Source organism: Microcebus murinus, chromosome 15 (genome assembly GCF_040939455.1).
Source record: "Microcebus murinus isolate Inina chromosome 15, M.murinus_Inina_mat1.0, whole genome shotgun sequence".
Classification (NCBI taxonomy): Eukaryota; Metazoa; Chordata; class Mammalia; order Primates; family Cheirogaleidae; genus Microcebus; species Microcebus murinus.
Window position 1 is genome coordinate 54,088,730 of NC_134118.1, and position 27,548 is coordinate 54,116,277.

The 27,548-nt window shown below is 35.5% G+C and overlaps 2 protein-coding genes and 1 pseudogene across 7 annotated transcripts in view; 2 read left to right on the top strand and 1 right to left on the bottom strand.

Moving 5' to 3' along the window:
* The first annotated feature begins 4,725 nt into the window (after positions 1–4,725).
* On the top strand, positions 4,726–5,290 carry LOC105885810 (large ribosomal subunit protein uL30m pseudogene; annotated as a pseudogene).
* Positions 5,291–5,438: 148 nt separating this feature from the next.
* C15H4orf33 (chromosome 15 C4orf33 homolog) lies at positions 5,439–22,574 on the bottom strand. 5 transcript variants are annotated; one of them, XM_012791118.3, is made up of 6 exons: positions 22,495–22,574; positions 14,894–15,083; positions 11,349–11,409; positions 8,508–8,559; positions 8,196–8,395; positions 5,439–6,202 (listed from the first exon to the last, which is right to left on the bottom strand). In XM_012791118.3, exons 2-6 carry the CDS (start codon positions 15,072–15,074, stop codon positions 6,097–6,099), a joined length of 600 nt encoding a protein of 199 aa, XP_012646572.1. In that variant the 5' UTR covers positions 15,075–15,083; positions 22,495–22,574; the 3' UTR covers positions 5,439–6,096. The 5 variants fall into 5 exon arrangements, with proteins under 5 accessions (XP_012646572.1, XP_012646569.1, XP_012646570.1 ...); XM_012791115.3 differs by lacking the exon at positions 22,495–22,574 and adding an exon at positions 19,904–20,032; XM_012791116.3 differs by lacking the exon at positions 22,495–22,574 and adding an exon at positions 19,924–20,001.
* Positions 22,575–22,593: 19 nt separating this feature from the next.
* The window catches only part of SCLT1 (sodium channel and clathrin linker 1), a 119,032-nt gene continuing 114,077 nt past the window's right edge, over positions 22,594–27,548 (top strand). For both annotated transcript variants that reach the window (XR_001160833.3, XM_012791114.3), the window contains exon 1: positions 22,594–23,053. Coding sequence is in view for 1 of the 2 variants with exons in the window: in XM_012791114.3 (XP_012646568.1) it covers positions 23,020–23,053 (34 nt within the window). In the remaining variant the exon portion in view is untranslated. The remainder of the gene's footprint in view (positions 23,054–27,548) is intronic.

The window sequence follows — 27,548 nt, forward strand, 5'->3', positions numbered from 1 at the left end:
AAATGTTTACATAATGTATTTCTGCTTGCTTGGTATTGGAATAGAAAAAATATTTCTTATGTAGATGAAAGACAGTTAAGAGATATTTAAAAAAAATCTAAACAGATAAAAAAAGATACACATTAGGTTTTAGAAACCTTACAGACCATAACATTCAAATTCAATATTTTATATGGTTGTGATTTTATCTGTCCAGGGGATTGTAACATCCTCTAATAGGAAAGGACTGGTTGGAACAGCCTGTACTGTTCTGTCCTTCCAAGAAACAAAATATCCTTTGACACTAGCCCAGTGAGTCCTGTAACTCTGGGGTATAAACCCAGGGTGAGCTGCTTTCCACCATACCTCAGCTATGATGGTGCAGCTGGAGCACATGCAGATGAGACTCCATGCACCCGAAGCAGCTTTCCTTTTTTTTTTTTTTTTTTTTTTTTTTTGAGACAGAGTCTTTCTGTGTCACCCTGAGTAGAGTGTAGTGGTATCATCACAGCTCACTGCAACCTCAAATTCCAGGGTTCAAGCGATCCTCCTGCCTTGCCCTCCTGAATAGCTGGGAATACAGGTATGTGCTATGATGCCTGGCTAATTTTTCTATTTTTAAGTAGAGACCAGGATCTTGCTCTTGCTCAGGCTGGTCTCGAACTCCTGAGCTCAAGCAGTCTTCCCGCCTCAGCTTCCCAGAGTGTTAGTATTACAGGCATGAGCCACTGCACCTGGCCCAGGCAGCTTTCCTGAGCCTTTTCGGGGCCAGCTTGCAATGAATCCTAGGCTTCTGTTATCCCTTGAAGTCTATCTATGAGTAATAAAATTGCAGCATATAACTTGTGTGCATGGGTGTTTTGTCACACCAGACTCAGACAAGTTGATAACTAGTGTACAGTGAACCTGTTTCACAGGTATTTGTGTATTCACCTTAATAAGAAATTGTTGTACAGTCTTCCAAAGTGATTGTACCATTTTTACCTTCCTACTCACAATTGTATGAGAGTTCCAGTTATTCCACATCCTCATTACTGCTTTTTAAATTTTAGCTATTTAGCCATTGTGTATATTTTGTATTTTTAGTCTTTTAATGGTATCTTATAGTTTTAATTTCCATTTCCTTAGTAATTAGTGAGGTTGAGAGTCATCCTATATACTTATTGGTCTTTTGTATATTTTATTCTGTGAAGTGTTTGTTCAAGTCTTTTGCCCTATTAATTGGCTTGCCTTTTTATTACTTCTTGAAGTTCTTTAAATATTCTGTGTATTTGTCCTTCATCAGATCAGTGTATTTTGAATATATTCTCCCAATCTGTGGCTTGCTCTCTCTTTTTTTTAAGAAACTGGATCTTGCTATGTTTCCCAGGCTACCCTTGAATTCATAGTATTAAGCAATCCTCCTGCCTCAGCCTCTTAAGTATGAATACCTGGGAGTATAGGTGTGTGCCACCATGCCCTGCCCAGCATTGATGGAAGCTTTTGATGAGCATAAGGGTTTAATTTTGATGAAGTCTAGTGTATCATTTTTTTCCTTGGTTAGTGCTTTTTATGTCCTGTTTGAAAAAAATCCTTATCTATCCTGGATTGTAAAGATTTTCTGCTAGAATTTTTAGTTTTATTTCACTAATGACATTTAGGTTAATTTTTCTGTAGGATGCAAAGTAAGGGTCAAGCTTTGTTTTTACCTCATGTTTTTTAAGTTATTCCAACACCATTTTTTTTTTGCCTTTTTAAATTTTTATTTCAGCATATTATGGGGGTACACTCATTAGCTGTATATATACTCATCCCCTCCTCCCCCTCCCATCTGCCTGACACGCCCAATGAATGTTATTACCATATGTGTACTTAAGTGTTCATCAGTTAATACCAATGTGATGAGTACATGTAGTGCTTGTTTTTCCATTCTTGTGATACTTCACTTGGTAGAATGGGTTCCAGCTCTATCCAGGATAAGACAAGAGGTTGTAGATCACCATTGTTTTTTATGACTGAAAAGAACTCCATGGTATACATATACCACATTTTTTTAATCCACTCATATATTGATGGGCACTTGGGTTGTTTCCACAGCTTTGCAATTGTGAATTGTGCTGCTATAAACATTCTACTGCAGATGTCTTTTTTATAGAATGTCTTTTATTCTTTTGTGTAGATCCCCAGTAATGGGATTGCTGGATCAAATGGTAGATCTACTTGTATCTCTTTAAGGTATCTCCATATTGCTTTCCACAGAGGTTGCACTAGTTTGCAGTCCCACCAGCAGTGTATGAGTGTTCCTATCTCTCCGCAATCACACCAACATTTATTGACTTGGGGCTTTTTGATAAAGGCCATTCTCACTGTAAATAAGAGATATCTCATCATGGTTTTGATTTGCATTTCCCTGATGATTAGAGATGTTAAGCATTTTTTCATATGTTTGTTGGCCATTAGTCTATCTTCTTTTGAAGAGTTTCTGTTCATGTCTTTTGCCCACTTTTTGATAGGGTTGTTTCATTTTGTTTTGCTTATTTTGGTGAATTCCATATAGATTCTAGTTATCAGCCCTATATACGATGTGTAGCATGCAAATATTTTCTCCCATTCTGTAGGCTGTTTGCTCTCATGATAGTTTCCCTGGCTGTGCAGAAACTTTTTAGTTTGGTCACATCCCATTTATTTTTTGTTGTTGTTGCTGTGATTGCCTTTGGGTCTTCTTCATAAGTTCTTTGCCTAGGCCAATGTCTATAAGAGTTTTTTCAACATTTTCTTCTAGAATTCTTACAGTTTCATACCTTAGGTTTAGGTCTGTTGATTTTTGTGAGAGTGAAAAAGTACATATTCTGTTTCAATCTTCCACATATGGCTATCCAGTTTTCCCATATATCATGCTCACAAGTTGGCAGAATCAACATTGTTAAAATGTCTATACTACCCAAAGTAATATACAGATTCAATGCAATCCCTATTAAAATACCAATATCATTATTCATATTCCAACACCATTTGTAGAAAGAGTATCCTTTCCCGTTTTAAATGCATGGACATCATTGTCAAAAATCAATTGGCTGCATATATGTGAGTCTCTTTCTTGTTTTCCTATTCTGTTCCATTGATATAATTGTCTAAATTTATGCTGATGTCACACTTTCTTTATTACTGAAGTTTAATAATAAGTCTTGAAGTCAGGCAGTATTAAGTCCTACAACTTTGTTCTTTTTCAAAGTTGTTTTGGCTATTTGATGTCCTTTGCATTTCCATAAAAAATGTGAATCAGCTTGTCAATTCTTAGCCCTACACATAAGCCTTCTGGGATGTTTAACTGGGATTGCACTGAGTCAATTAGGGGAAATTTTAATAATATTGATTCTAATCTAATCATTATAGAGGTTTTGTACATTTTGGTTAAATTTAGTCCTGCTTATTTCATGTTTTTGATGCTTTTATAAATGGCTTTGAGTTTTAAATTTTATTTTCAAAATTTTTATTTATAATATATTGAAATATAATTGATTTATTTTTATATAGTGACCTTGTATCCCATAATTTTGTTAAATTCATTTTTAGTTCCAAAAAATTTGTTGTATATTCCTTTGGATTTGTACAAACTATAATCATTTCAAATGTAATAATGCATTTGTAAATATTTTTAATTTTTTCTTTGTAATATTTGTCTTTAACTTCTAATTATTCTCTTCATTGCACTGGTTATAAATTCTAATACAATGTTGAATGAAAGTAGTGAGTGTGGACATTCTTGCCTTGTTTTTGACCTTAGGTGGAATACAGCTTATAATTTCCACTAACTAGAGGAATAATACATTAGTTAGGAATTGCACTTGGCTGCATATAATAGAAACATTTATTTTTTAAAAAGTGATACACACAAATTAGGAAGTTTTTCTCATGTATCCAGAAGTCTGTAGGTAGGTAGTCCAGATATGATATATTACTCTATTTTGCTCTTTGAAACCTAGGCTCCTTTGTCTTCCTACTTAGCTATCCCTGGGTTGTCTCCTCATTGTCACAACATAGCTAGTGTTCTACTTCAAGTATCATTTCTGTAATTCATGAAAAAATAGGGGAAAGGGCAAAGGACAAAAGGTATATGGCAGATGAGTCTTTCATCTTTACAGCAGCTTTCTTAAAATCCTGACTAATACTGTATACTTAAATCCCATTGACTTGAGCTGTTTAATACCTATTTATATCTGTAAAGGAAAAATGTAGTTTTTGAGGACAGCCTCTAAAAATTCAATTTCTGTTATTAAAGAAGAAGAGAAAGCATATTGTTGGGTAGACAGCTAGGTATTTCTACAAGCAATAAAGCTTCATCTTCCACAAGGCTGCTCATCTCTAAGTTAAGAATGTTAGAGAAGCAGGCTTGGTAGAGAAGTTCATAGATGATGTATTGGTTTCAAGCTCTGAAATATTACAATTTAAAATCTGAAAATTCTAGGAGTGGACAAAAGAAAGTATTGGATTTTTCACCAGGAGTATGTATGTGGAACCCTCTGCAGATGCTGACTGATTTTCCCTGTTCAGTTCTGACTTGGCAGGTTACAGCAACCTAATTGGGACTGCCCCTCCATCCTATCTTATTGGTCCCAGAAAAACCACTGGCCTGCTGGATCCTGTTTCCCAATTCTGAGGATATAGGGCCACACAGTTTGTTGAAATGACTCTTGGAGCTCAAGGGCAAAGATGCTGAGGCTGGACGGCTTGGGAAGGGAAATTCAAGATTTCCAAAAAAGTTGTGAAGATAGTACAGAGTTGCTATATATGCCACACCCAGCTTCCCTTTTTATTAACATCTTCCTCTAAAGAGAATAAATCCCTTATGGCAGGGATTTTGTGCAAAGTAGTTCAGAGGCCCTTAGGCATACTATGGACTGTGACAAAAGGTGCAGAATCTCTGATTTGTACAGACTGGATTTGTCACAAATTTACCGAGTCAAGAATTCCAGGTAAAGTGCTTCAGCCTTCACCTGAGGATCATGAAAAGTATGGTAGGGATCCAGAGAACCCTCATAAACTGCATATTGTTACCAGAATAAAAAGTACAAAAAGACATCCATAATGGGAAAAAGATATAATAAAGATGCTTGGATTACAAAAAGCACATACCCCTCAAGTTCACAAGACCATCCCTTCAGTGAATACAAAACCGAGAGTGGTTAAACATTTGATAAGAATCAAGCCCCTGAAGTTGCCACAGGAACTTCCAATAGAGGAAGACATGTCTAACATGTGCCTCAAGAGCACTGGGGAATTATTAGCGCAGTGGCATCTGAAACATGTTGAGCAAAAAACAATTAAGTCCTAATGCCAGAGTAGCTTCAGATTTTAAAATGCAAGTTATTTTTATTTAAAATGATGAGAATGTTTTCATTAAAATATATTTAAAATACAAAAACAAAAAAAAAGAAAGAAAGAAAATCTAGACCAGGAATCTTTGACGCTTACAAAATAAAATGAAGACATTTTGACAAGTTGTTTAACAGCATTAAGAAGATGTCATTTATTTGTAAATGAAAGCAGAGTCTGTTGCCTGAATTCAAGACTACTTCATTCCATTTCTTTCTGCATTATTACAACAGGAAAAACATCTGGTTAAATAAGGTAACCTTAATGATGTCTTAACAGATATGGATCTCCTGTTCAACTGAAATAGGTCATTATTTTCTACTAATTTCAATAGTGGACAGCAGATTCCTAGGCAAAAGTTATCATACATTACACGGAATTCAAAATGTGCAAATAACATGTCCCAGTCTCAGGCTGGCTGAGGTTTAGGGAAGTGGGAAGAGAAGTAATGACTTTGATGACAGAATCAGGGATATCTGAGGTAATGGTGATTCAAGGCAGAAAGTAGAACCCATTTTCACCATGGCTCCTATACTAAGTGACTCTGAGAAACATTTTAACTTTATAAATGAAATCATCTACAAACCTTCTATTTTCTTGTTAATCATGTACAATTTACCACCAATATTATATTTTCAGTGACCTCTATGAAACAATTTGTTGCTGAAATGTGTTCATGGGGTCTCAAAAAAGACTGATAATTATTATTTGTTTCCCTTAAAAGGTAAAGAGAAAAAATGATTGATATGGTTATCTACTATACTCCTATACATAAGGCTTCTCTATTAGCCATAGGTCTGATTCTGGTTGTTTCCATTCTTCTCCAAGCAGTGTGTTAAAATTGAAAGGTTTGAAGTATTCGAGGCGATGGCTAAAAGCAAAGAAAAAGAAGGTGGGAACTGAAATGAATTATGCATTTGTGAAACAGCTGTCTTAACGGGCTATTTATTTTGTCACATCTGTGATAGGACAACATTCTATTTTAAGGAATACCAAAGGTAAGATGTATTCTATATGTACAATTTTCTCACTCTAGCTATCAAACACTCAGCTCTGAAAACATTCACCCACATATCAAAGCATTCTCCTTTCAATTCAGCAAACAGTTCCCTCACAGCTGAAGGGAGAAATAAAACTTAACCCTCAAAACCTGACTTATTCCATCTGGCTTTAAACAAACCCTATTATACTCTTGCATATGTTTTTCTATTCAAACTTTGATATCATTTATATCAATCTTATAAGCAATTGTTTTTAAAAGTTTCAGCTCTATAGATTAGAGGATAGACTTATTTCCCTTCTTTGCCAAAACAAGAGAGGTTAATGTAAAAGAGTCTTAATCCTAGTTCTTTTCTTTCCAGAAAAACCATTTACTATTATGAAGCTTTCTCTTGTGGGTTAATGAAGAGAGAAAGTCTTAGCTAACATGCTGCAGTGGAATTCCACTCTATAGGAAATCACTGCCCTGGAGCTGCCCTTACCAATGTATAATCATACTTCCACCTAGGGTCTGTCTCCAATAATGAATGAATGAGGAGTCTGAATATAGGAAGGTATTTGCTGATGAAGAGCCTGAGAGAGACATGCCATCTTGGTATGAGGGCCCTGAGTCAGTTACAACTAGACATTTATCTCATTCTACCTCCCTGGCCAGGATGAACCAGAGTTTGTTATGTCACAACTGTCAATCCCAGAGAAAGAGGTTAAAGAAACAACCATGAAGGGTAAGAGAAAGGAAGAGAGAAGGAGTATAGGTAGGAAGGGTCAGGACTGGGGTGAAAGGCAAAAAGAAAAGGGAAAAGTATGTCAGGCAAAATAAATATGCTAGAAGAGATGAAGGCCAAGTAGAGTGAAGTAAGAGCATGATAGGAAGAAGGCAAACTGGGAAAGGAGAACTGTGTAGCACAGTCCAAAGGCAGGAATGTCAGTCTACGTGGTGCAATGCACACCAAGATGTGTCTGTTAGGCTCTTATAAACACTCAGGCTCACCAGACTATCTCAGGTAGGCTGAATAAACTTAGAGAGATTTAGAGCAGGAATCATAGCTTGCTCCAGGACAGCATCTGGCTTTCCTCCCTAATGGAGTAGTCCTTGCAGCAGTCTACAGCACTCCTGAGGCTGGCCAGGAGCTCTATTCTCCCTAGGTGGCAGCTTCAAGTGCAAAGAAACAAGACTCAGATTGGGAAAGTGTAGGAGAAACCTTGGCTTAAACACCTGCTGCCCCACAAAAGCCAATATCCCTTGTAATAATTCCATAGGCATAGCTTCCAGGGTCCCCACAGGGAACATGTCTATATAGGGGAATCCCAAAGCCATGCTGTCTCCATCATATATTTATACTTCACTCAAAATTACTCTCAGTCCAGATGTAAACCAATGAGGAATCATTTTTATCATAAGCAATGTTGCCTACAAGCATAGTTAACATTTTTTTCTTATGAGGTTACTAGGAGAAGAGAACTAAAGAGATAACTGAAGATCAGATTTTCTTGCAGCAGGGAAAAGGATTTATTTATTAACCCTTTGTTCACACCAGAAAACCACTGATGCCTCTGACTATTTAGCTCTGAAAGGGATTATAAATGAATTTGCAACCATACTTCTGCAGTAGCTGTTTTAACACTCACTAAATAAGACTTTTCTCATACCACTAAAGAAAAATAAGTGCTCTACTGGCAGTAGTGAGAGAGATTATCTCAGACCAAAGTTAATCTATCAAGTATTTTCTGAGGACCATTAGGGAACATAGGACTCTGCTATACCTCATCTTCTTTGACCAAAAGATATTACTAGTTCTCTACCAAGAATTAACTTCCAAAAAACTTTTATAGTTGGAACATCTCTTCATTCATTTTCTACTTACAAATCAGGTTTTTGTCCTTGTTGCAGTTCATGCTGAGGTACAGGGTAAAGAGCTTCATAACTTCGTTTATCTTTTGATCCATGAATTGCAAATGAATTGAATTTGGTCACATTGGGTGGAAAATAACTCCAAGGAAGATAAGCTTTGCCTTCCCATTTTGTCTCTCCTCTGGACACTCTGAATGATAAGGCAAGTTCTTGCTAGAGAAACATGTGAAACACAAAAGGTAAAATCAGACTTATACTTTAAACATATAAATATATGTATCACATGTATACTTGAGGATTTTGTCTCATATTTTTATATACTTACTTTCCATACGTTTCTTCTTCCAGAGAGTAAAAGCACTAAATGCTGTCCATGGCTGTCAAAATTAAGATTTCTCATGAGTGTTTGAAAGAAACGTTATTTTCTTTACTATTCTTCATATCTGGAATATATGTGCTTTTAAATAAATTTTGAAATAATCAAAAGATATAACACTAATATTTGATCATTATCAAATCATAATTTGATATGAAGAGCCAATGTGTTCAGTTACTTAGAAACAACATCTTTGAGTTTACCATTTTGCGGATAATCTCCATCAAAAGCATAAAGCTTCAGGTGCTTAGATTGCTTTTTATATTCTTTAAATAAGAAATTATATAAAATGCTTCATTCGGTTAGATGACACAAAGTATGAGAAAGGGTCAGGGGGGTATCATATTATTTGGAGTTTATAATAAAACCAATTTCAAAAATGAAAGTACTTGAAAGAAAGCTAGCACGAATTTATAAGTCTGAATTCAACAACTTTACTAACAATCTTTTCTGTAAAAAACAAAAACAAACAAACAAAAACTATCTTAAAGCTCATTAGGAAGATAGAAAATGCAAAACACAGACTGTCTAAAACTAGTCAACAGGCTAAAGGTTTTGATGTGTATCAAAACCTTTTTTCTCACACAGCCATCCTCAACTTGTCTGCCTCTTGTGTTTTCCTGCTTTGTACCATTAGTTCAGGCACCAGTGTCACATTTTCAAAAAGAAATACAAAATATTCTCGCAAGGAAACTCTAATAATAGTGCATAATTGGGATTAGCCAGGTCAGTAAGAACCAAAGGATCTCATGTGTTTACATGAAGCAAATTTACTGGCTCCAGAAAAGACTATAACTTAAACATTTCTACATAGATATTCTAGTAGAAGATAAGTATTATTTTCCATTTAAAAGTCTTCTGATTATTTTGTTATTATTCAGCCTTAGGAATATATCCTAAGAAGGAGTAAAAATTTTTGCAAATTAAAACAACAATTTCTTTATGTTACTTTCCTAGCGGTTAATTCCTGCTATAGGAATTGATTGCCTGAAGCAAAACCATGATTCTGGATTATTAACTATCCTGATGTATATCTGAGGATTGAGGATTGTTCTTTTAACTTTTAAAATCTATTAATTTTAGATTGGTTACTGTGTAATTTTTAACAAAAGAGAATCTAATTATTTTATTGTTCCAGTGTTATGGCATTACTTTATGAAAATAAATGGATATTATCACCTAATAAAATTAAAACTAAGGGTCAAACTTTAGAATTCTAGTAGATCCAAGTTCTTTACTGTCCTCTAGAGAAGTTATAAATGTTTGCCTTAGCTTTCTCACTTGCAAGGTGAAAACAATTATATAATAGTTGAAATTTTCTTATCTCTCATGACAATTAATGAGAATTAATCATTTTTTCAATAAAAAATTTTGTCACATTAGTTAAAATGTGACACACAAAGATATATTGTCTCGACCTGCGGGACCTTCTGTTACTCGCGGGTGCGAGGGGGACCATGCCTGAAAGAGATGAGCGAGAGAAAGAAACGAGACCAAGCGAATGATTGTCAAGGTCTACTTTACTTGGATTTTTAGTAGGTTTTATATACAGAAAACAAGGAAGTAGAAACAGAAAAATAGAATGGGGGAATAATGAGGCTTTCCTGTGGGCTGATCAGCCCCAATCAGCATCCCAATGGCACCGGAAGCTCTTTGTGATGGATCACTCAACCCCAACCTGGCAGGGGGTTGGGAACAATTGCAGGTGGCATGCCCTGGAGCAAGCATGGCATGGAATGCATTCTTCTTGGAACTATAGCTGGGGGGCTGGGTGCTATTTTCCCCCGGACGAGGAGGCCCGTGCATAGGGCAAGTCGTAAGAATGTGAAGGGTCTTAGTCTCCAACAATATATGATTATTCTTCTTTAAAAAGTAATGCAAACAGCCAGATTTTCCACATTAGACTTACCAAAATATCAAAATAAGGGAAAATAATATCTCAAAATCTTAGTTAGATCAATTGTTTGGAGCTCTCCGACCAGCCTACTAAGGAACTAAGGCTACTGAATCTTAGATACTGAGAGGCACTAAAATGGCATGTAAAATGAATAACAGCAATATAAAGAAAGATTTCATTATTAAACATTTTACTAATTTAAAATTTGGTATAATTTAGAGGACAGGTTTGCCAACCAGGTAAAGAAGGTTCCCAAGAGACAGTTAAACCTGAACAAAGAGAGTCCAAAGTTAATATTTTTAATGAGTCTAAGAAAATCCATGTATGATTTAGTTTTTATCCCTGACACTGAATACAAAAGTGACACAGTCTATACTCAATAAATGCATGATGAAAAAAGGAAGGAATAGATGAATACATAATTATGTAATACACAAAAGTCTAATTTAGTCATTAAAAATTTTTTTCTACAAGAAACATTTTCATATGCTAGCTCAATTCATTATATTTAAATGTCTCCCTTTATTTCCGAACAGCTAATATATAATAATGCAAATTTATATAGGAAATAATGAAGAAAAGAATTCTTATTTTATGATTTTCCGTTTTGCAAAAAAAATCTTCAAATTTATTAGAAAAACAACATTAGTGAATTCAAAATAATACTGACATATTTTCAAACATTAATAGAATATATGAATATATTCTAAACATAATCTAAATATATGCACTATACTTGAAAATGAGGAATTATATAAAAGTACATAATTCAAATCAACATTCTTCCTAGTTAGCTGGAATTAATGAGCTTTTACTATGACCATATGGTTTATAACTAGAAAATAATGTGTTTGATTTATGTAGTAATGATTAAAAAAATATTTTATACTTACGGACAAAGTTCAACTTCTAAATACTGCTCAGTTATATCATTCAAGAAAAATGCTTCCACAACTTTTGAAAACAGAGATATGACATACTGAGAAATTTAATTTGCTTCCCAACAATAAAATAATTTTTTATTTCTTTACAATATACAATGAATTAACTATTTTTAGTTATAATACTATCCCTAGTAGGAAAATGGGCAAAGATAATGGACATTGCCTGGAGGAAGAAATATATAGGAAATAAATCATTATCAATTTTCTCCCATATCAATTGCCATTGAAAAAGATTAATTAACCTTACTGCCAGTGAGGTTGTAAAGAAATCAACATTGTCACACAGATTTTGGAAAAGTTCCCTATCCTAAGAAAATAATCAGACAACTTGAAAAAAGAAATAAGTATAATGTTATTCATCAAAGCATTGCTGAAAAACTGAAAATGATCTAAATGATGATCTTTTACTATATAGGATTATCTCTTATTCTATAAATAAATATCCTGTTATATAAGAGAACTATTAAATTATGGAAATTATGTATTCCAAGCAATGGAATACAATGCAGCCATTAAAATCAAAGATATATCTGATATCATGATAGTAAAAGAAAAAGAAAAATAAAGAAAAAAAAATCAAAGATACAGTTAAGTATCTGTTGACATAGGAAGACACCCATGATATTTGATAAGTAACCTGCAGAGCAGAAACCAAATGTACATGAAATTAAAATATGCATGTGTGCTTGTGCCTAGATGTCTACAAAATGTACACAAAAATGTTAAGACTACTTATCTGTGATTGGTGGAATACAGATATGTGATCTTTTCTTCTTTATAATTTCCAGGAACTTTCTGAGCATATGCTATTTTAAAAATTATTTAATTATGAAAGCAATACATCCTTCTTGTAAATAATTAAAACAACACAAATATATATAAAGTAAAAGGTCCAAGTCTTTTTCTTCTCCCTTTGGCCTAAAATATGTCCTAATTTTTCTGTGCTTCTACAAACTGTTTTACCTGCTCAGATTTTTAAAAAATAAATATGGAGCCATACATTCCTACAATTTGCTTTTTTTCACATAAAAACTCTCCTTCATATAAATAACAATCTTTTTAATTACTATATAGTATTCTTTTATAAAATGTCATAACTTATTCATCTAATTCTTCATTAATCAACAGTTTGTTTCCAATTTTTCAAGCGTTATTTTTATAATAAGATAGCCAAGATATATATATATAGTTCTGTCATCAATTCATAGAATCTCATTGTCCCTTTCTAAATCTTTTACCTAGACAAATTAGAGTGTCTACTGTAATGGTTAATTGTATGTGTCAACTTGACTAAGCCAGGGTATTCAGATATTTGATCATGTATTATTCTAGTTATAATTTGTGAAGGAATTTTTTTAGATGAGATAAACAATTAAATCAGTAGACTTCTACTAAAGCAAATTACTCTCCATAATGTGACTGGGTCTCACCAATTAGTTAAAAGCTTTAACAGGAAACAAGACTGACCTCACCTAAGAGAGTTCTGCCAGCAGACGGCCTTCATGGTTGAAGCACAGTATCAACTATTCCCTGGGTCTGCTGGCCTATGTTATAAATTTTGGACTTGCCAACCTCCACAACTGTGTAAACTAATTCCTAAAAACCAATAAATCTCTCTCTCTCTCTTTCCATATATACATATATACAGGCACACATGTACCTTCTGATTTCTAATTTCTGTCATCACCTTACAAACATTTTTGTAGCTTCTCTGTATTAAACACTATATCAGATTCTGAGAGTACCCTGATTGGCTCACAATCTAATCAAATACTAAAGTGGAAAATTTTAATAAAAATTCCAAAATGGAAGTATGTATAGGCTGTTGTAGAAAAAAAAGAAAACAGATGCTTAGGTCAAAAAAGAAAATGCTGAAGGGAGAAACTCCTGGAGAAAGTCCTATCTAAGCTCCATCTTGAAAGATGAGTTGGAGCTAGGTAAAGATTGATGGAAACTTCATTATAAGCTGAGAGAACAGTATAATAGAAGGTACACAATCAGGAAATATTATGGCTTATTTAAAGAACTACAAGAAGTTCAGTCTTACTAGGCAAACCTTTCAATGTGGGAAGAACTGGTGATGCTGCAGAGAGAAGGGGCCAAGTCATAGGAAATCTTATATAGAGATCATATGAAGAAGGATAAAACTTACCTTGAGAGAACACAGAGCCTGAGAAGGTTTTCAAATAGATGAAGGATGAGTTTACATTTTCATTTTAAATAGATCATTTTAGATCACTCTGGCTAAGTGAAGAATGGGGCTTAAGGGCAAAAAGATTTTGGATTTATTTAGGAGGCTCTGCCCTAAGCCAGGTAAAAGATGATGAAGACCTAACCTTCAGCAAGGATGGTGGGGATGAATAAGAGGTACTGAGTTAGAGAAACATTTAGGAGGTGAAACTGATAGCACTTAGTAAATAAATCCAAATATAGGGAGTGAGAGAAAAGGACATCTTGGTAAGACCTTATAATTTCTAGATTTGGTGATTTGATGTATTGTTAGTATCATTTATTGAGATTGGGCAATTAGTTTATGAGAGAAGAAGATGAGTTGAGTTTGGGATTTGTTGAGTCTGGTGCCTGTAGTACCTCTAGTAGATAAGTCACATTGGTGTGTATAATATTAGGAAGATGATATATATAAGTCCTGTATCAATAAAAGATAACATGTGACAACTTTAACACTGACAAATGTGTGCTATACAAATAGTATAAAGAAAATAGACATTAGTGTTCATCAAAGTCTTCTTTGAAGAATAGGGACATGGATTACATCTTGAACTATGTGTGTTAGAGGTAGGAGGCATAGAATGAGAAAGTACATGGGTAAAGAGCTTTTGGTTGAATATAGTGGCCCAATTCATGAGTACCCTGAAAGCTTATAGGAAGGATCTGAACTTTTATCCTAGGGAAAGTAATTGTTTATGATCCAGGGAAATGCATCATGAAGAGTAGTTCAGACAAACTAATCTGGTAGTTTAACTAGGGTATACTAGAAAGGGATCATAGAGCAAATTTGAAATCGTGTAATTTCGTAGCATGTCTTTTAGCCTTAATTTAATATGTGAGATTACTTGCCAGTGTAAAGTAAAAATTACATTTTATGTTGAGGTTGATAGTATTTCTATCAACCCCAAAACTTCCATAAAGAAGATTTATAAGGTTAAAGTGGTAACTTGAAGATACTTAAAGACAAAACAGGAATGCTGAATTCTTCTTATAATAAGTAATATTAACAGAAGTACAGGAAGGAAATATGGCAGCAACATAGAAATCTGGATTTGAAATTGCCACTTTTCACTGTTCTAGTTATACAATTGAAGTCCCATAGGTAATGGAGAAAAAGAATGAGAGAGTGGTATGAAATATCAGAGACTGCACATGTCAATTGCTCAGAAGCACTCACTTCCTAACAGCAAGATAAAATAATAGTTCTGTGAGAGGTTATTATAAGAAGATTTATGTTTGCAATAAAATACAGTACTTCCACTTACCTTCATAATCCCACAGTTCATTGAAAGGCTCCCCTGGTTCTCCAAGTGGGGCTGGAGGATCATTGAAAAATGGAGCACTAACTTCCATCATCACTCCTCTGTCACTTGGATTGAGCCTGACAATCACTGGCTCATGCTTCACTGGAAAACCATCCCAAGTGTGTTCAATTTTAAAATCCATCTGAAGACTCTGAATAAAAACATATTAAAACAAACTCTTTAACAATATACAAATGTTTCCCTTAGTTAGAAATGAAATGAAAATTTCAATGTCAAATAGCAGACAGGAAGGAAATACGGTCCTGGGGGTCAAAAGGTCATCTCTATTGTGGCAAATTATAGACTGAGTTTTATTCTAAAATAGATAATTGCATCCCAGAAGGTTTAAGACTTTAAATCTAGATTCAGCTCTAGTGCTCTTGTAAAGAATGCATAAAAATCATTTTTAAAAATTGTAATTAAGTCCATGGCAGAAATTGTCAATACACTTAACTACAACCATAAGCACCATAAGTTTATATTGTCACACTTTATCTTTTATTTATCGTAAAGTGTACAGGTGTCTGAGTTATTATATCTTCTGGGAATCAAGATTTTTTTTACAATAAAATGAAACTTGATAAAAAAATATCCATAAATCAGGACAAACAGTGATGTTAACATCTGTTCTTTTGGCTAAAAATCTTTTCTTTGAGGTGGGGTGGAGGGCGGTTTCCCAACCATTTGAAGGTTAATAGAGTTGAATTTTGTCTTTCTTTGTTCCAGTGTATACACTTTCAATTTTTGATATTTCAACTGTTAAATGATTACTTGCTTGGTTAATCACTTCTCCAACTGAAAAATGCAAACAGACTCTGCTATCATATAAACTTTGAAACAGACTAAGTACATATAAAAGAAGCAGTATTTTCATTTTAAATCATTTTTCTATGTATTCAATAGAAGGACATATATCAACAAAATTATATTTCATTGAATAGTATGGATTGGACATTTTATAAACATTATTTCATTTAATTTCATTACAAACTTGCAGAGGAACTATTATTAACCTCATTACAAATGAAACAGACTTGTCCACGGTCTAGAAATTGGACCAATTTCAACCATGTTTTCCCAGATGAAGACATCTGAGGAATCTCTACGAAGATGAAAACTTTATTTTAGGAATGGAATGGTGGACTCCCCAGATTACACTGGGTCCTATCTCTTATCTAGAAGATAATATTCATTTAGTACCTGATGATTCTTCCAGACTAACTGCTCTTATCTGAAATCTTGGAATGAATCCCTTCCTTCATATGTTATTTTTACTGCAAGCAAAAAAATTTTAAATTTTGAATAAATTTAATTCAGTGAACATATATTAAGAATCTACTATGTACCAAGCAGTGGGAAGTCCAAATATACAACCTCTGTGCCATATAAGAAATCCAAGATCTCTGAAAAGCTTTTTCTAAAGTCTGTAGCTTTTGCTAATTTTCATTATATGCTAACAAGTTTTGTTAGATAACCTCTAAAATTAAATAGCTATGGCATTGCAACCCATGTGTAGAAAGCTAACAGCATTTCAGAAGAAATGTTCAACTCATGTTTTTCATTATTGAAATAAACTCAGTGTGTGATAAGACTGTATAAATTGATTCTGATTTATATGGAATGTAATCTTGATTTGTGTGGAATAAAATACCTCAATAATAAAGTTATTTTCTTAGTTGAAACATCAAGGCACATTCTACAAAAATAAATTTATAATCCTCTACCCCAAATTTTGGTAGTAATATGTATTCTCTTGCAGCATATAGGAAGAAATATTAATAAGAATAAATCAAGATGTTAGAAATGCTGATTAAATCTAATTCTGGCTGAGAGAATATGCTATCTCTTAACTTGGAGCTTGACAATCCTTAACAATCCTGGAAATATATAGCTTAGAAACTAGGAAATTCTGGTAGATTCACTTACTCTTCATACAACCACATTCACAAAAATGCTGCATAGATAAAAGAGATCCCTATCTTTATCAGTGGGTTTTCACTAGGGACTTTTCAACTTCCAGCTCATTCAGGCAATTACTTCTAAGTCTAAATGGAATAAAACCATATCTAGTGATATCCCCTAAAAGTGGCCTGTCACTTCAATGCACATGTGGTGGGTTTCATGGTCAGAGTGATGAGGTACACTTTATAGGCTTCATATTACTTCAGAAGTAATCTTATCTGGAAGATAAAAGATAAAAACAGAGCTACTCTTGTTGAGAATAAGGTTGAGGTACCCCATGCCTTTCTACTAGTTCCTTCTGCCTTTTCCACTAAGATTTCTTAGAGCATTGTTTGAAAATTACTACAATATACAGTGACTGGACTTCTATAAGTAGGGAGTAATGCTATGGCTGATAGGTCCAAGGATAAAGTATAATTTTGGTTTTAATTGCATAAAATGACTTTAGTTTCTTACTGAAATGACAAATTTATTTTTTTTAAACTTTATATTTCTTTAAAGAACATTCCTGTCAATCTAAGTATGCATAATAGTTATTAAAAATTGGCCTAAAAAGTATACTCCTGCCTACCTCAGACAGAGACAACTGATTCTTCCCTTAATTTCCTTGGTAACCTCCTAAGACTTAACACCCACCACTTTTCAATTTCTTTGTTTGCATATGTGCTCATTAAGTAGAGACAATTTAATTGTCAATGTCCTTCACCTCCTGGGCTAGTGCTGCCTTCTCTGTCGTTCTCTATTGCCCATACACTGCTCTATCTTGATTCATAGTACTTACACATGACATATTTATTTATCATCTCCCTGCAGCCAGCTAGCATGCCTATGATGCTATTTATTTGTTGAATGAATAACTGTTCTAGTCTCTGGATATAAAATTTTATGACTGTAAGATTTTGCGCAGGAGAAACCTACTGAGTTTGGTATCATTATCCCTTTTAACACTATATGTATATGGATACAATGGCTAATAATGAAGATGATGTGTCATATCCAGAAATTTCCTTTCAATTTAGTTTATCAAGTGTTTTATTAAGCACTCATCTTGTTTCAGGTGCCATACCAGTGCTTGGGAAATAATGTGTAAGAAGTCTATGGGGAGTTTGGGATGATTCTCAAGTAGCCAATCAGTGGGGTCACCACTTCCACAATTGGTTCATTTTGTAGTATAATTTAATACAATAAGATCTCTATACCAAACTAAGTTTTAGACAAATCAAAGCTTTAAAAAGAAAATTCAAATCACGTAAAAATAAGAAAGGCAAAAATTAGTCTTGTAAAAAAAATCTTATAGTAGAGAAAGCCTTATAAAATATAACCCAAATCCAAACATTTGACTACATAAAAATAACAAAATTAAAAGCAGAAACCTCCCTCCCCCACCTCCCACCCCTTCCTCCCCTCATCCCCCAAAGGCTACCATTAACAAAATCAAAAGACAGTCTGGGGAAAAGTATATACAACTCATATTTCAGGCAAATACTTAATTTCCTTACTGAATAAAAAGCTCCTAGAAATAAATAAGGAAGAGACTAACACCCCAACAGAAAAGTAGGCAAAAGAGATGAACAGCTAGTTCATAGAAAGAAAATACAAAATGTTCAACTTCACTTAGATGACAGAAAATGCAAAATGTTCAACTTCACTTAGATGACAGAAACGCAAACTAAAACTACAATAAACTATTTTTCACTTAGATTGGCAAACATTAGAAAGTTTGATAACATGCTGTGTTAATGAAAGCATGGAAAAAAAAGTCACACATAATTATTGCTGCATAATTGGTATTAACACAAATTTTGTGAAGACTAATACTTCAATATCTGTCCAAAATGCAAATATTCTTTGACCATAATTTTAGTCTTAGGAGTTACTATACCTACATATATTCATAATAACATAAGTATCGGGATGTTTATGGTAGCATTGTTTAAAATAAAATACTGGAAGGAACTGAAATATTCATCAGTAGAGGACAGCTAAACTATCACATAATGAAACAGTACATGGCTGTTAAAATGAATAATGAAACTCTTAATGACCACCGAAAATACACTATTGAAGTGAAAAAAAGGCACGAAAAAGTATGCATTTATTTAGTAAGAAGGAGGCTTATATGCATATTTGCTTGTGATATATATACTATCTCAGGAAGCATATACGCAGAAGAAACCAGTAGTAGCAATGGCTGCTTCTCTAGAGAGAATTACCTGCCTGAGATATGGGAGGAAAGAAGGCTTCCTTTCAACTTTGTCACTTTTTTTTAACCTATTTGAATTTTATATTATGACAGATACGAATTACTATTTAAAAATAAATGGATAATTTAAAAATATTTTTTAAAGTTCAACTTAAGGCTGAGTCTTACGGTGACTACCTCTTCTCCCCTTTATGTTATATATGCTGAACAGTTCCAAATATTACCAAGGTGATTATTGTCTCACTATATAATTTTCATGCTGGCTGTTTAGAGTTTCTTAAAAGGATATTATTAATCTGTATTTTTCACTTTTAACCTCTATTCTTCGAATTACTTTCATCAAAAAAAGTTAAAAAAATTTTTTTTTCAATTATTTTCATTGCTTTTCCTTTACTATGGAAACACCTGTAAAAGGAAATGAAAGAAGAGAAAGGAGACAGAACCATGGAGCATTAAGAGCCTAGAAGGAAAAAATAAATTCCATAAAGTTTAAAAAAAAAAGAAGTTACGTTAAAGGTATTTTTCCAACAAAACGATTTGCAAGTAAAACTTCCAAATTCCTCTATTCACAATTTTTTTTTTTAGTTTTTCTACAATAATTTATTTCTTTTCAGTTTGCATTCCTCCTCCCCAGCCCGGGCCATTTATGAGGGAAACGGAGAAGTGAGGAAGTCGGCCAGAAAGTGGGAGTCAACTTTCAGCAGGAGGCAGCTGAAAGGGAAAATACTTTTCTGTACTTTCCAGAGAAAAAGCTAAGGACAAGATCGGGCGACGGTACAAGGGATGACAGAGTGAAGAGGGCATACCAAGGAGACAGAGCACAGACCAGGAAGCTTTCCTCGGTCCCACACTTGGCTCCTTCCTTTCCGCGCGGGTCACGGGAGACGGCTCAGCCTCAGGCCCCGCCCAGCTGCCTGCACGTGCTACTGGGCGGGGCTTGGAACACCGAAGCGGAGACCCTTGATCTTTCTAGAAAAGAGAAACTTTACAGTGCCACCCATGAACATCTGAAGACTCTAGATCATTCCACTGAAGTTTGAGAGGTTTTCCAGAAGAAGGACGGGTAACTCAGAAATATAAATACCGTGCAACAATTTGAAAATCGACTGTAAATCATTGCGATTGCAACAGAACATGTACAGCAATAATTCATTTATTGCAACTGAAGCCTGACATATAAGCAAAAACTATAAATTATATTAAACAAGCTATACATTATTGTACTACCGGCAGGCATATATTATGTAGTGGCTAACGATTATGACATTGGAACCGTACAGCCTGGGTTCAAATCTCAACTCAGGCGCTTTTCAACTGTGTGATCAATTTAGATCCTTGCTTAAACTTCCAACTTTGTACTCTTCATGATAGTTTGCACATAGTACTGGATGCTCAATGTTGATGCTCCAATTACTATTAGTGAAGTGTCACTCATTTTCAATCTATATTTCTAAAGGTTTCCTTTATTGCACAAAAGTAATATAAAAACATAAAATAGTGACTTTAGAATGGTTACACACACACTAAGTACTCTTCTTTTGCACTTCTCTGTTTTTGTACTCAATTTATGCTAATAGATACTTTCCATGCATATTCACTGAATTCTTTAATTCCTTTATCAGATATTTATTCAACCGTTTTTGAGTTCCAGGTATGATAGATCCTGGAAACAAACTACAAAGCAACATGATAAAGACTGCAGGAGGAAGCACGACATAAGTACTAAGGTGAGGGGAGTGGATAGAGAACTCAGGAGAAGATTTAAAGTTTCCCTTCACTAGAGGGGATACTGTAAGGGTAAGTGGAATCATAATTTTGTTCTCTCATGATGAAATTTATTTTGAAAATACTCCATTAAAATTCAACCAGTAAAGTCTTATAACCACAAACACACAAAAAAGCAAAACCAAAAAACTATGGTTTGTATTTACCTTGACTGTGATCATATAAGCCAAATGATTCGAGAACAGACATAAAAATTCCCATTTCAGATAATGAGTTAATTTAAATACCACACATTATTTATATCCAGAAGATACTCTTTGCTTTCATTCACACCAGTATATCTTATCAACTTTGAGTATAAATGTGGAATTAAGTTTATAACTATTTTTTCATGCCAAGTAAAATCACAATATACAGGTTCAAATGTAGAAGTTACAAGCATGTCGTGGGAAGTCAATAGAAGTTTATAAAGAAAGAGTTGTACACTGAACTTCAAAAAAGAGTTGGAGCTTGCACAATCAGTTTTCCCTTCCAACAAGTTTTTTTGTTAACTCTCTACCGCCACTAAAAACCTGATCAAGTTCAATATTCACTTACTAAATGAAACATTTTAAATGGTTATTAGCTACACATTCATATTTAATAGCTAGTTTTTAGAGGAAGGGACCATCTCATTCTCTTAATATTAAATATGGAGTAAGGCCCACATTGGGCCTTCAGATACCTAACTGGATACATCTGGACATATTGTAAAAACTTCTTGAGACACGTTACCAAAATTAGTTTATGTGACATTGTGAGTACAAGACTACAAAACGTAAGCTGTTAAACAGCCAAATTGAGCTGCATCTAAGACTTGTCTGTGTAGTGATACTACACTTAAATTCATAAAAATACAATCTATTAAATAAACTAAAACTAGTGGCTAGCTTCAAGTTAACATTTTTATTGCTAGGGTGAAATTTCCTCCAATGTTAAGTGTTTAAAAACAAACTCTAAGCTTTAAGCCCAGACAAAATCAATTTTAAAAATGGGAATTGTAATCTATCCACAAATCTAAATTTTACCTATTTTATATTGCAAAAAAATGCGACTTTTATCTTTTCTTCTATTTGAGGAAACAAACTTATCTCTGAAGAAATAGCTGCTGAATTTGCAAATCTTTTGAGTACTTCTAACTACATGCCTTATTACCACACAGCTAAATATTTAAACAACAGCTGTCTCCTTTCTCTAAAGACTCACGAGGGACAGGATCGTACTTAGCTTCTGGAGATTACCAAGTATACCCGAAAATCCTCCAGAGGTACAGCCTTGGTGGGGGACTCTGAAAATGCCTGTCTGGGTGCCGCCTCCAGCAATAGGAACCTGCATTCTTTACCGTGTACAGAAGTACTTAGTATATTAGTAACTCAAAGATACTGAAGGCATTTAAAATATGTATTTAATGCCCTACCTACGTCTACATTTTGGGGGTTTTCTTAAAAAAAAAAAAAATAAAGACGCTGGGCCCCACGACCTGGAGACACCGGCCCACCAGTTTGCTCTCGGCGCCTAGCGGGTGGCTGAGCTCGCTTGTCATCCAGGCTCTCATGGCTCCTCCCATCGCTTGACAGCCAGCCAATAGCGTGCTAGGGCCCTAGGAAGCGCGATGACGAAAGGGCAAACGTACGCGTGATGACGCAGATGGCGTCACCGTCTCCAAGGAGCGGTCTGGGGCACCGGTTTCAAAGTCGCAGGGCGGGCCGAGTGGACTTTTGCTGCTGGCCTGGGGCTTCCGAGCAGTCCTGGAGTCGCCCCTCACCTCCGCCGCTCTGTTAAGGACGCCGCCACCGGGCTGTCCTCCAGCTCTCTCGGCGCTCTCCTAGGTGGCCCGGCAAGACCCCGAGTGACCCGCGGGACGCCTGTAACCTATGTCCGCTTCGCACCAGGGTAGGATTCAGTTGAAGGTGGAACCGCATTCACTGGGAGCATCCCCAGCAATCCGGGGGTCCGAAGCCTTTCGCCCTGGCGAGGGACTCGTCTGGGACTAAAGAGAAGCAAGCGCGGTGGGGCTGTTGACGCCGCGTGAGCAGGATGCTGATTACTCCGCTCGAGCGCTTGACAACCTAGGGAGTGTTGCCTTAGTCCCCAGCTCCCGCCCACGCTCAGCTGGAAGGTAAAGGTGGTGAAAGCTCCAAACTAAAATTGTATCGAAATGGCCACAGACAGCGACGCGCTGAGAGATCAAAGTAAGCTCCATATTGCTTTATTAAGGGTCTCTGTGTGGTGTTTAATGTCATCCTTGACCAGCTAATATTTTTTTGAATGCCTGTTGGGTACACTTAAATGTTTAAAAACTTAATAGAAGTTAGCTGCAGAAAAAGCTTGGTGGTAGATGTGAGGTTGTGTATATATACTTAAGCAGAACCGTTTGGTAAATACTTGTTAGGTTCCTTAAGCTTACACAGAACTCTACTAGACACTAAACATGCTTGTTTATGCTCCTCTGGTGCACTGAAGAAATTAGAGGGCTAATGGCCAGGAAGTTTCCAAGTGTGTAGTTAAAACCTAGAGGTACAGCTGTGGCTATTTGAAGGATGTTTATTGAGCTCCTCTTGTTTCTATTATGTATCATCAGGTACTGTAGAAGCATAGTTGCTGCAAAGATGAAGAGGACAGTTTTACCCTCCACGAATTTAATGTAGAGAGGGAAATATGTGAATTCCATAAATATACTGGAGTGACAGCAACTGCTAACTCTTTTTCCTCAGTTTCCACATGGGGTTGATGAAATAATTAAAGGCGAGCATTAAAATATGTGAAGGATTTAGAATGGTATCTGACACATTGTGCTAAACAAATATTTACTATTACAGATCATTAAACTATAGTCAAGGGCTGAAACTTGAAGAACCAATATGATTTTAACTGTCTAGGTGTCCCAAATAGAACAGTATTTTCAACGTAGAGGGAATTGGGAATATGCTTTGTTAAAGATTTGCAACAAGGCTGGGTTCAAATGGAAAATGGAAATTTATATACAGAAATGACAAGTGGATTTTAAGGGGTAGAATGGGCCTGGATGGCGAAGGGCCTTTTGTTCTGTGTGCTGAGTTTGGATCATTGCACAGATTATAGGAACCACTGAAAGTTGAGAGTGATATGATCAAATTGTGATTTGTAAAGCCCAATCTGGTTGTTATGAAGAACATGCATTATAGCAGAGTATGTTTAGGTGACTACTTTCATCATCCAGGTAAGAAGTGAACCAAGGTGGGCACAAAGAAATTGGAGATCAGGGCATTTTAGAGAAAGAGATAGAGGGCAACCTAGGTTTTTGGCTTGAGCAACAGGGAAGGTAGGAAAAAGGTTCTAAGTTCCATTTCGGAAGCCTTATAGACCAGTGGTTAAGAACTCAGCCTCAGATTTACTCTGTCTGAGCTCATAGCCTAGCTGTACCTCTTTACAGATGTTTTACCTTGGGCAAATTGTTAAGCTTCTCTATGCCCCAGTTTTCTTATTTGTAAAAATGAGTATAAGAACAAAATAACCCTCATGGGGTTGTGAGGCTTAAGTGAAATGAGGAAAAGAAAGCACTCAGCATAGTGTCTGGCCCATATTAAGTGACAGTATATGTTATCTAAAATAATTGATGACACTAATATTAGCATTATTTCAGGTTGAGATGGGAATATCCCCACCCCATAAGGATAACTAACTGGCCACCATCTGTGGGACAGAAATTAGGTGGTAAAGAGTTTGGCTACTATTAGGAGGCTAGCAGAGGCAGTTAGAAACTAGGACTTTTAAAAGAATGAGCCAGCTAGAATTATTAGATAAAATTGAGGTCCAAATACTAGGGGGGACCAAAAAAAGGCAGTCAGAGTAACTTATTTCTTGAAAAATGAGTGGTAGTTCCATAGAAAATAGGTGGAGTGAAAGAAGGAAATCTCACACAGAAGGAGCAGAACAATGGTTCAAAGGCTTTGAAATAGCTGTGTTTATTCAGGAAATTGGGGCATGGAATGCTAGGGTTTGCATTGAAGAGATAAGAATGAGTGTTGGGTATTTGTGACCTTCTCCTTTTTTCTTTAACTGGACTTCCTTGCCAGTTAGAGGTGGTGGGTTACCCCATTAGGTGAGCTACCTGTACACCAGCTCAGGTAAAGATAGATGGCTTGCCCCCCTCCCACCTGCCTCTGACCGTGTCTCTGCATTGACTTCTATTGGTCTTGATTGCCTCTTTGTTCCATTTGGATTTGGTAGCCTTGCTCAGGGCCATTTGTTTTGAAACTTCTCATCTGGCAACCCCACGTGACATTGCCTCTGATAATTTCTGTTTCAGCTTTACACATGCTAACCACAGGCAACTCCATACCCAATCAGGCTTCTAGTAGGGTAAACTTCTAGCATATTTACAGTACACAACTCTTCCACCTCCATCTGGGAAAGGAGATCAGATAGATTTTGAGAGACCAGTTCAAAGAGGTACTTGTGTGTCAATCTAAGGAACAAAGAATTCATTCTTGTAGTGGGGATTATGGGTAATGGTGATGGACTCCTTTTCTTCTTTTTCGTTCTCTTACCAGTATTTTTCACAGAACAGAAGTTTTTAATTTTGACGAACTTCAATTCATCAATTTTTTTTATGAATTGTGCTTTTAGTGTCATATCTAAGATATCATTGCCTAACTGAAGCCTGCAAAGATTTTCTTCTACTTTTTCTTCTAGAAGTTTTATAGTTTCAGATTTTCCATTTAGATCTATAGTTCATAGAGTTAAATTTTGTGCAAGGTCTGAGGTAAGCATACAAGTTTACTTTTTTGTGTATGTATGCTCGGTTGAATAAAACTATTGAATTACCTTTGGTCCTTTGTTAAAAATCCATTGTTTATACATATGTAGATCTATTTCTGAACTATATTCTGTTACATTGCTCTATTTGTCAATCTTGACACTAATACCTCACTGTCTTGATTATTGCAGCTTTGTAGTAAGTCTTAAAATCAAATAGTGATAGCTTTCTAAACTTGTTCTTTTTCATAGTTGTTTGGCTATCCTAAGTCCTTTGTGCTTCCATATGAATTTTAGGATCAGCTTGTCAATTTCTACCGAAGAAAAAAGATGCTAGGATTTTGGTAGGCATTGTATTAAAATAAATCTCTTGATCAATTCATACAGATTTCACATCTTAGTGATGTTGAGTCTTCTGATCAATGAAAAGGTACACCTCTCCATTGATATATTTTTTCTTAATTTCTCTCAGAAATGTTTCATAGTTTTTAATATATAGGTTTTGCACATCTTTTGTCAGCTTTATCTATGTATTGAAATTTTTATATTGTAAGTGGTTAGTTTGGTTTGTGATTTTTCATTGCTAGTATATAGAAAGATATTTGTTTTTGCATATTATATCCTGCAGCTTTTCCAAACTCATTAGTTCTAGTGGGTTTTTTGTAGAATCCATCAGATTTTCTATGTGGACAATCTTGTCATCTGAAAATAAATACAGTTTCTTTCTTTGCAGTTTTGATGTCTTTCATTTCTTTTACTTTCATTTTTGTGCTGGTTAAAATTTCCAGTACAGTGTTGAACAGAAGTGGTGAGAATAGACATCCATGTCTTGTTTTTGATCTTAGGGGAAAAGCATCTGTCTTTCAGAATTAAGTATGATACAAGCTATAGGTTTTTCATAGATGTTCATATCGGGTTGAGAATGTTCCTTTCTATTCCAATTTTGTTGAGAATTTTTATCAGAATGGATGTTGGATTTTCAAATGCTTTTCTGCATCTGTTGATATTATCAGATATTTTTCTTTTTTAGTTTTTTAATAGGATGAATTACATTGATTAATTTTCAAATGTTAAATCCGCTTTGCCTTTCAGGAATAAATTCCACTTGGTCATGATGTAAAATTCTTTTCTTGCTTACTCTTAGATACACTGCCTTGGTGGGGCTTGGGTAAGATAAGGGAGAATTCCCTGGGTTACCAGGTATACTTGCAGGGGTCCTCAAACTTTTGAAACAGGGGGCTAGTTCACTGTCGCTCAGACCATTGGAGGGCCGTTGGAGAGTGCAGTGCACAACCGGTCATCTGCTAAGCAGGACTGGCAGCAGCGGCAAAAACGGGCTGCAGGCCGCAGTTTGAGGATGCCTGAGTAAAGTCTATAGCTCTCTTCCCTCTCTCTCCCCCAATCAGAAGAAGTCTGTCTCTGCTTTCAGCTGCCTGGAGTTGGGGGAAGAAGTTACATGAGCATTCCCATGGCCATCACATCTAGTACTGTGCTGGGTCACATTTGAAGCCTTGCAGACCAGTAGAGTACTGGGTCTCACCCAAGACCTGTGGCAAGGACTTCCTGCTGCTGCTGCTGATGTTTATTCAAGGCCTAAGGGCACTTTATTCAGCAGGTGTTGGATCCTGCTGTGACTAGGTCTGTCTTATCGGGACAGTAGATTCTCTTCTGGCCTGGGGTAGGTCTGGAAATGCTATCCAGGAGCAAAGGCCTAGAATCAGTGGTTTCAGGATTCTGCCTGGTGCTTTATTTTCCTTTGGCTGAGCTAGAACTAGATACCCAAGTTGTGAAACAAAGTCTTCTGTACTCTTCCTTTTCCTTTTCCCAAGTGGAAGGAGTTTCTTCCAGAGCTGCATTGCCTGGAGTTGGGAGAGAGGTGATGCTGGCATTCCCTTGGCCACCACAGCCGTTGCATTGGGTCACACACAGCCAGGTCCACTGCCTCTGAGA

Excerpts from the sequence above, each read along its gene's own strand:
- C15H4orf33 (XM_012791118.3), bottom strand. The coding sequence starts at position 15,074 with ATGGATTTTAAAATTGAACACACTTGGGATGGTTTTCCAGTGAAGCAT. Across the intron at positions 11,410-14,893 it reads TGAACTGTGGGATTATGAAG|TTGTGGAAGCATTTTTCTTG; the intron begins GTAAGTGGAAGT and ends TGTTTTCAAAAG. Across the intron at positions 8,560-11,348 it reads TTAGAAGTTGAACTTTGTCC|CCATGGACAGCATTTAGTGC; the intron begins GTAAGTATAAAA and ends TAATTTTGACAG.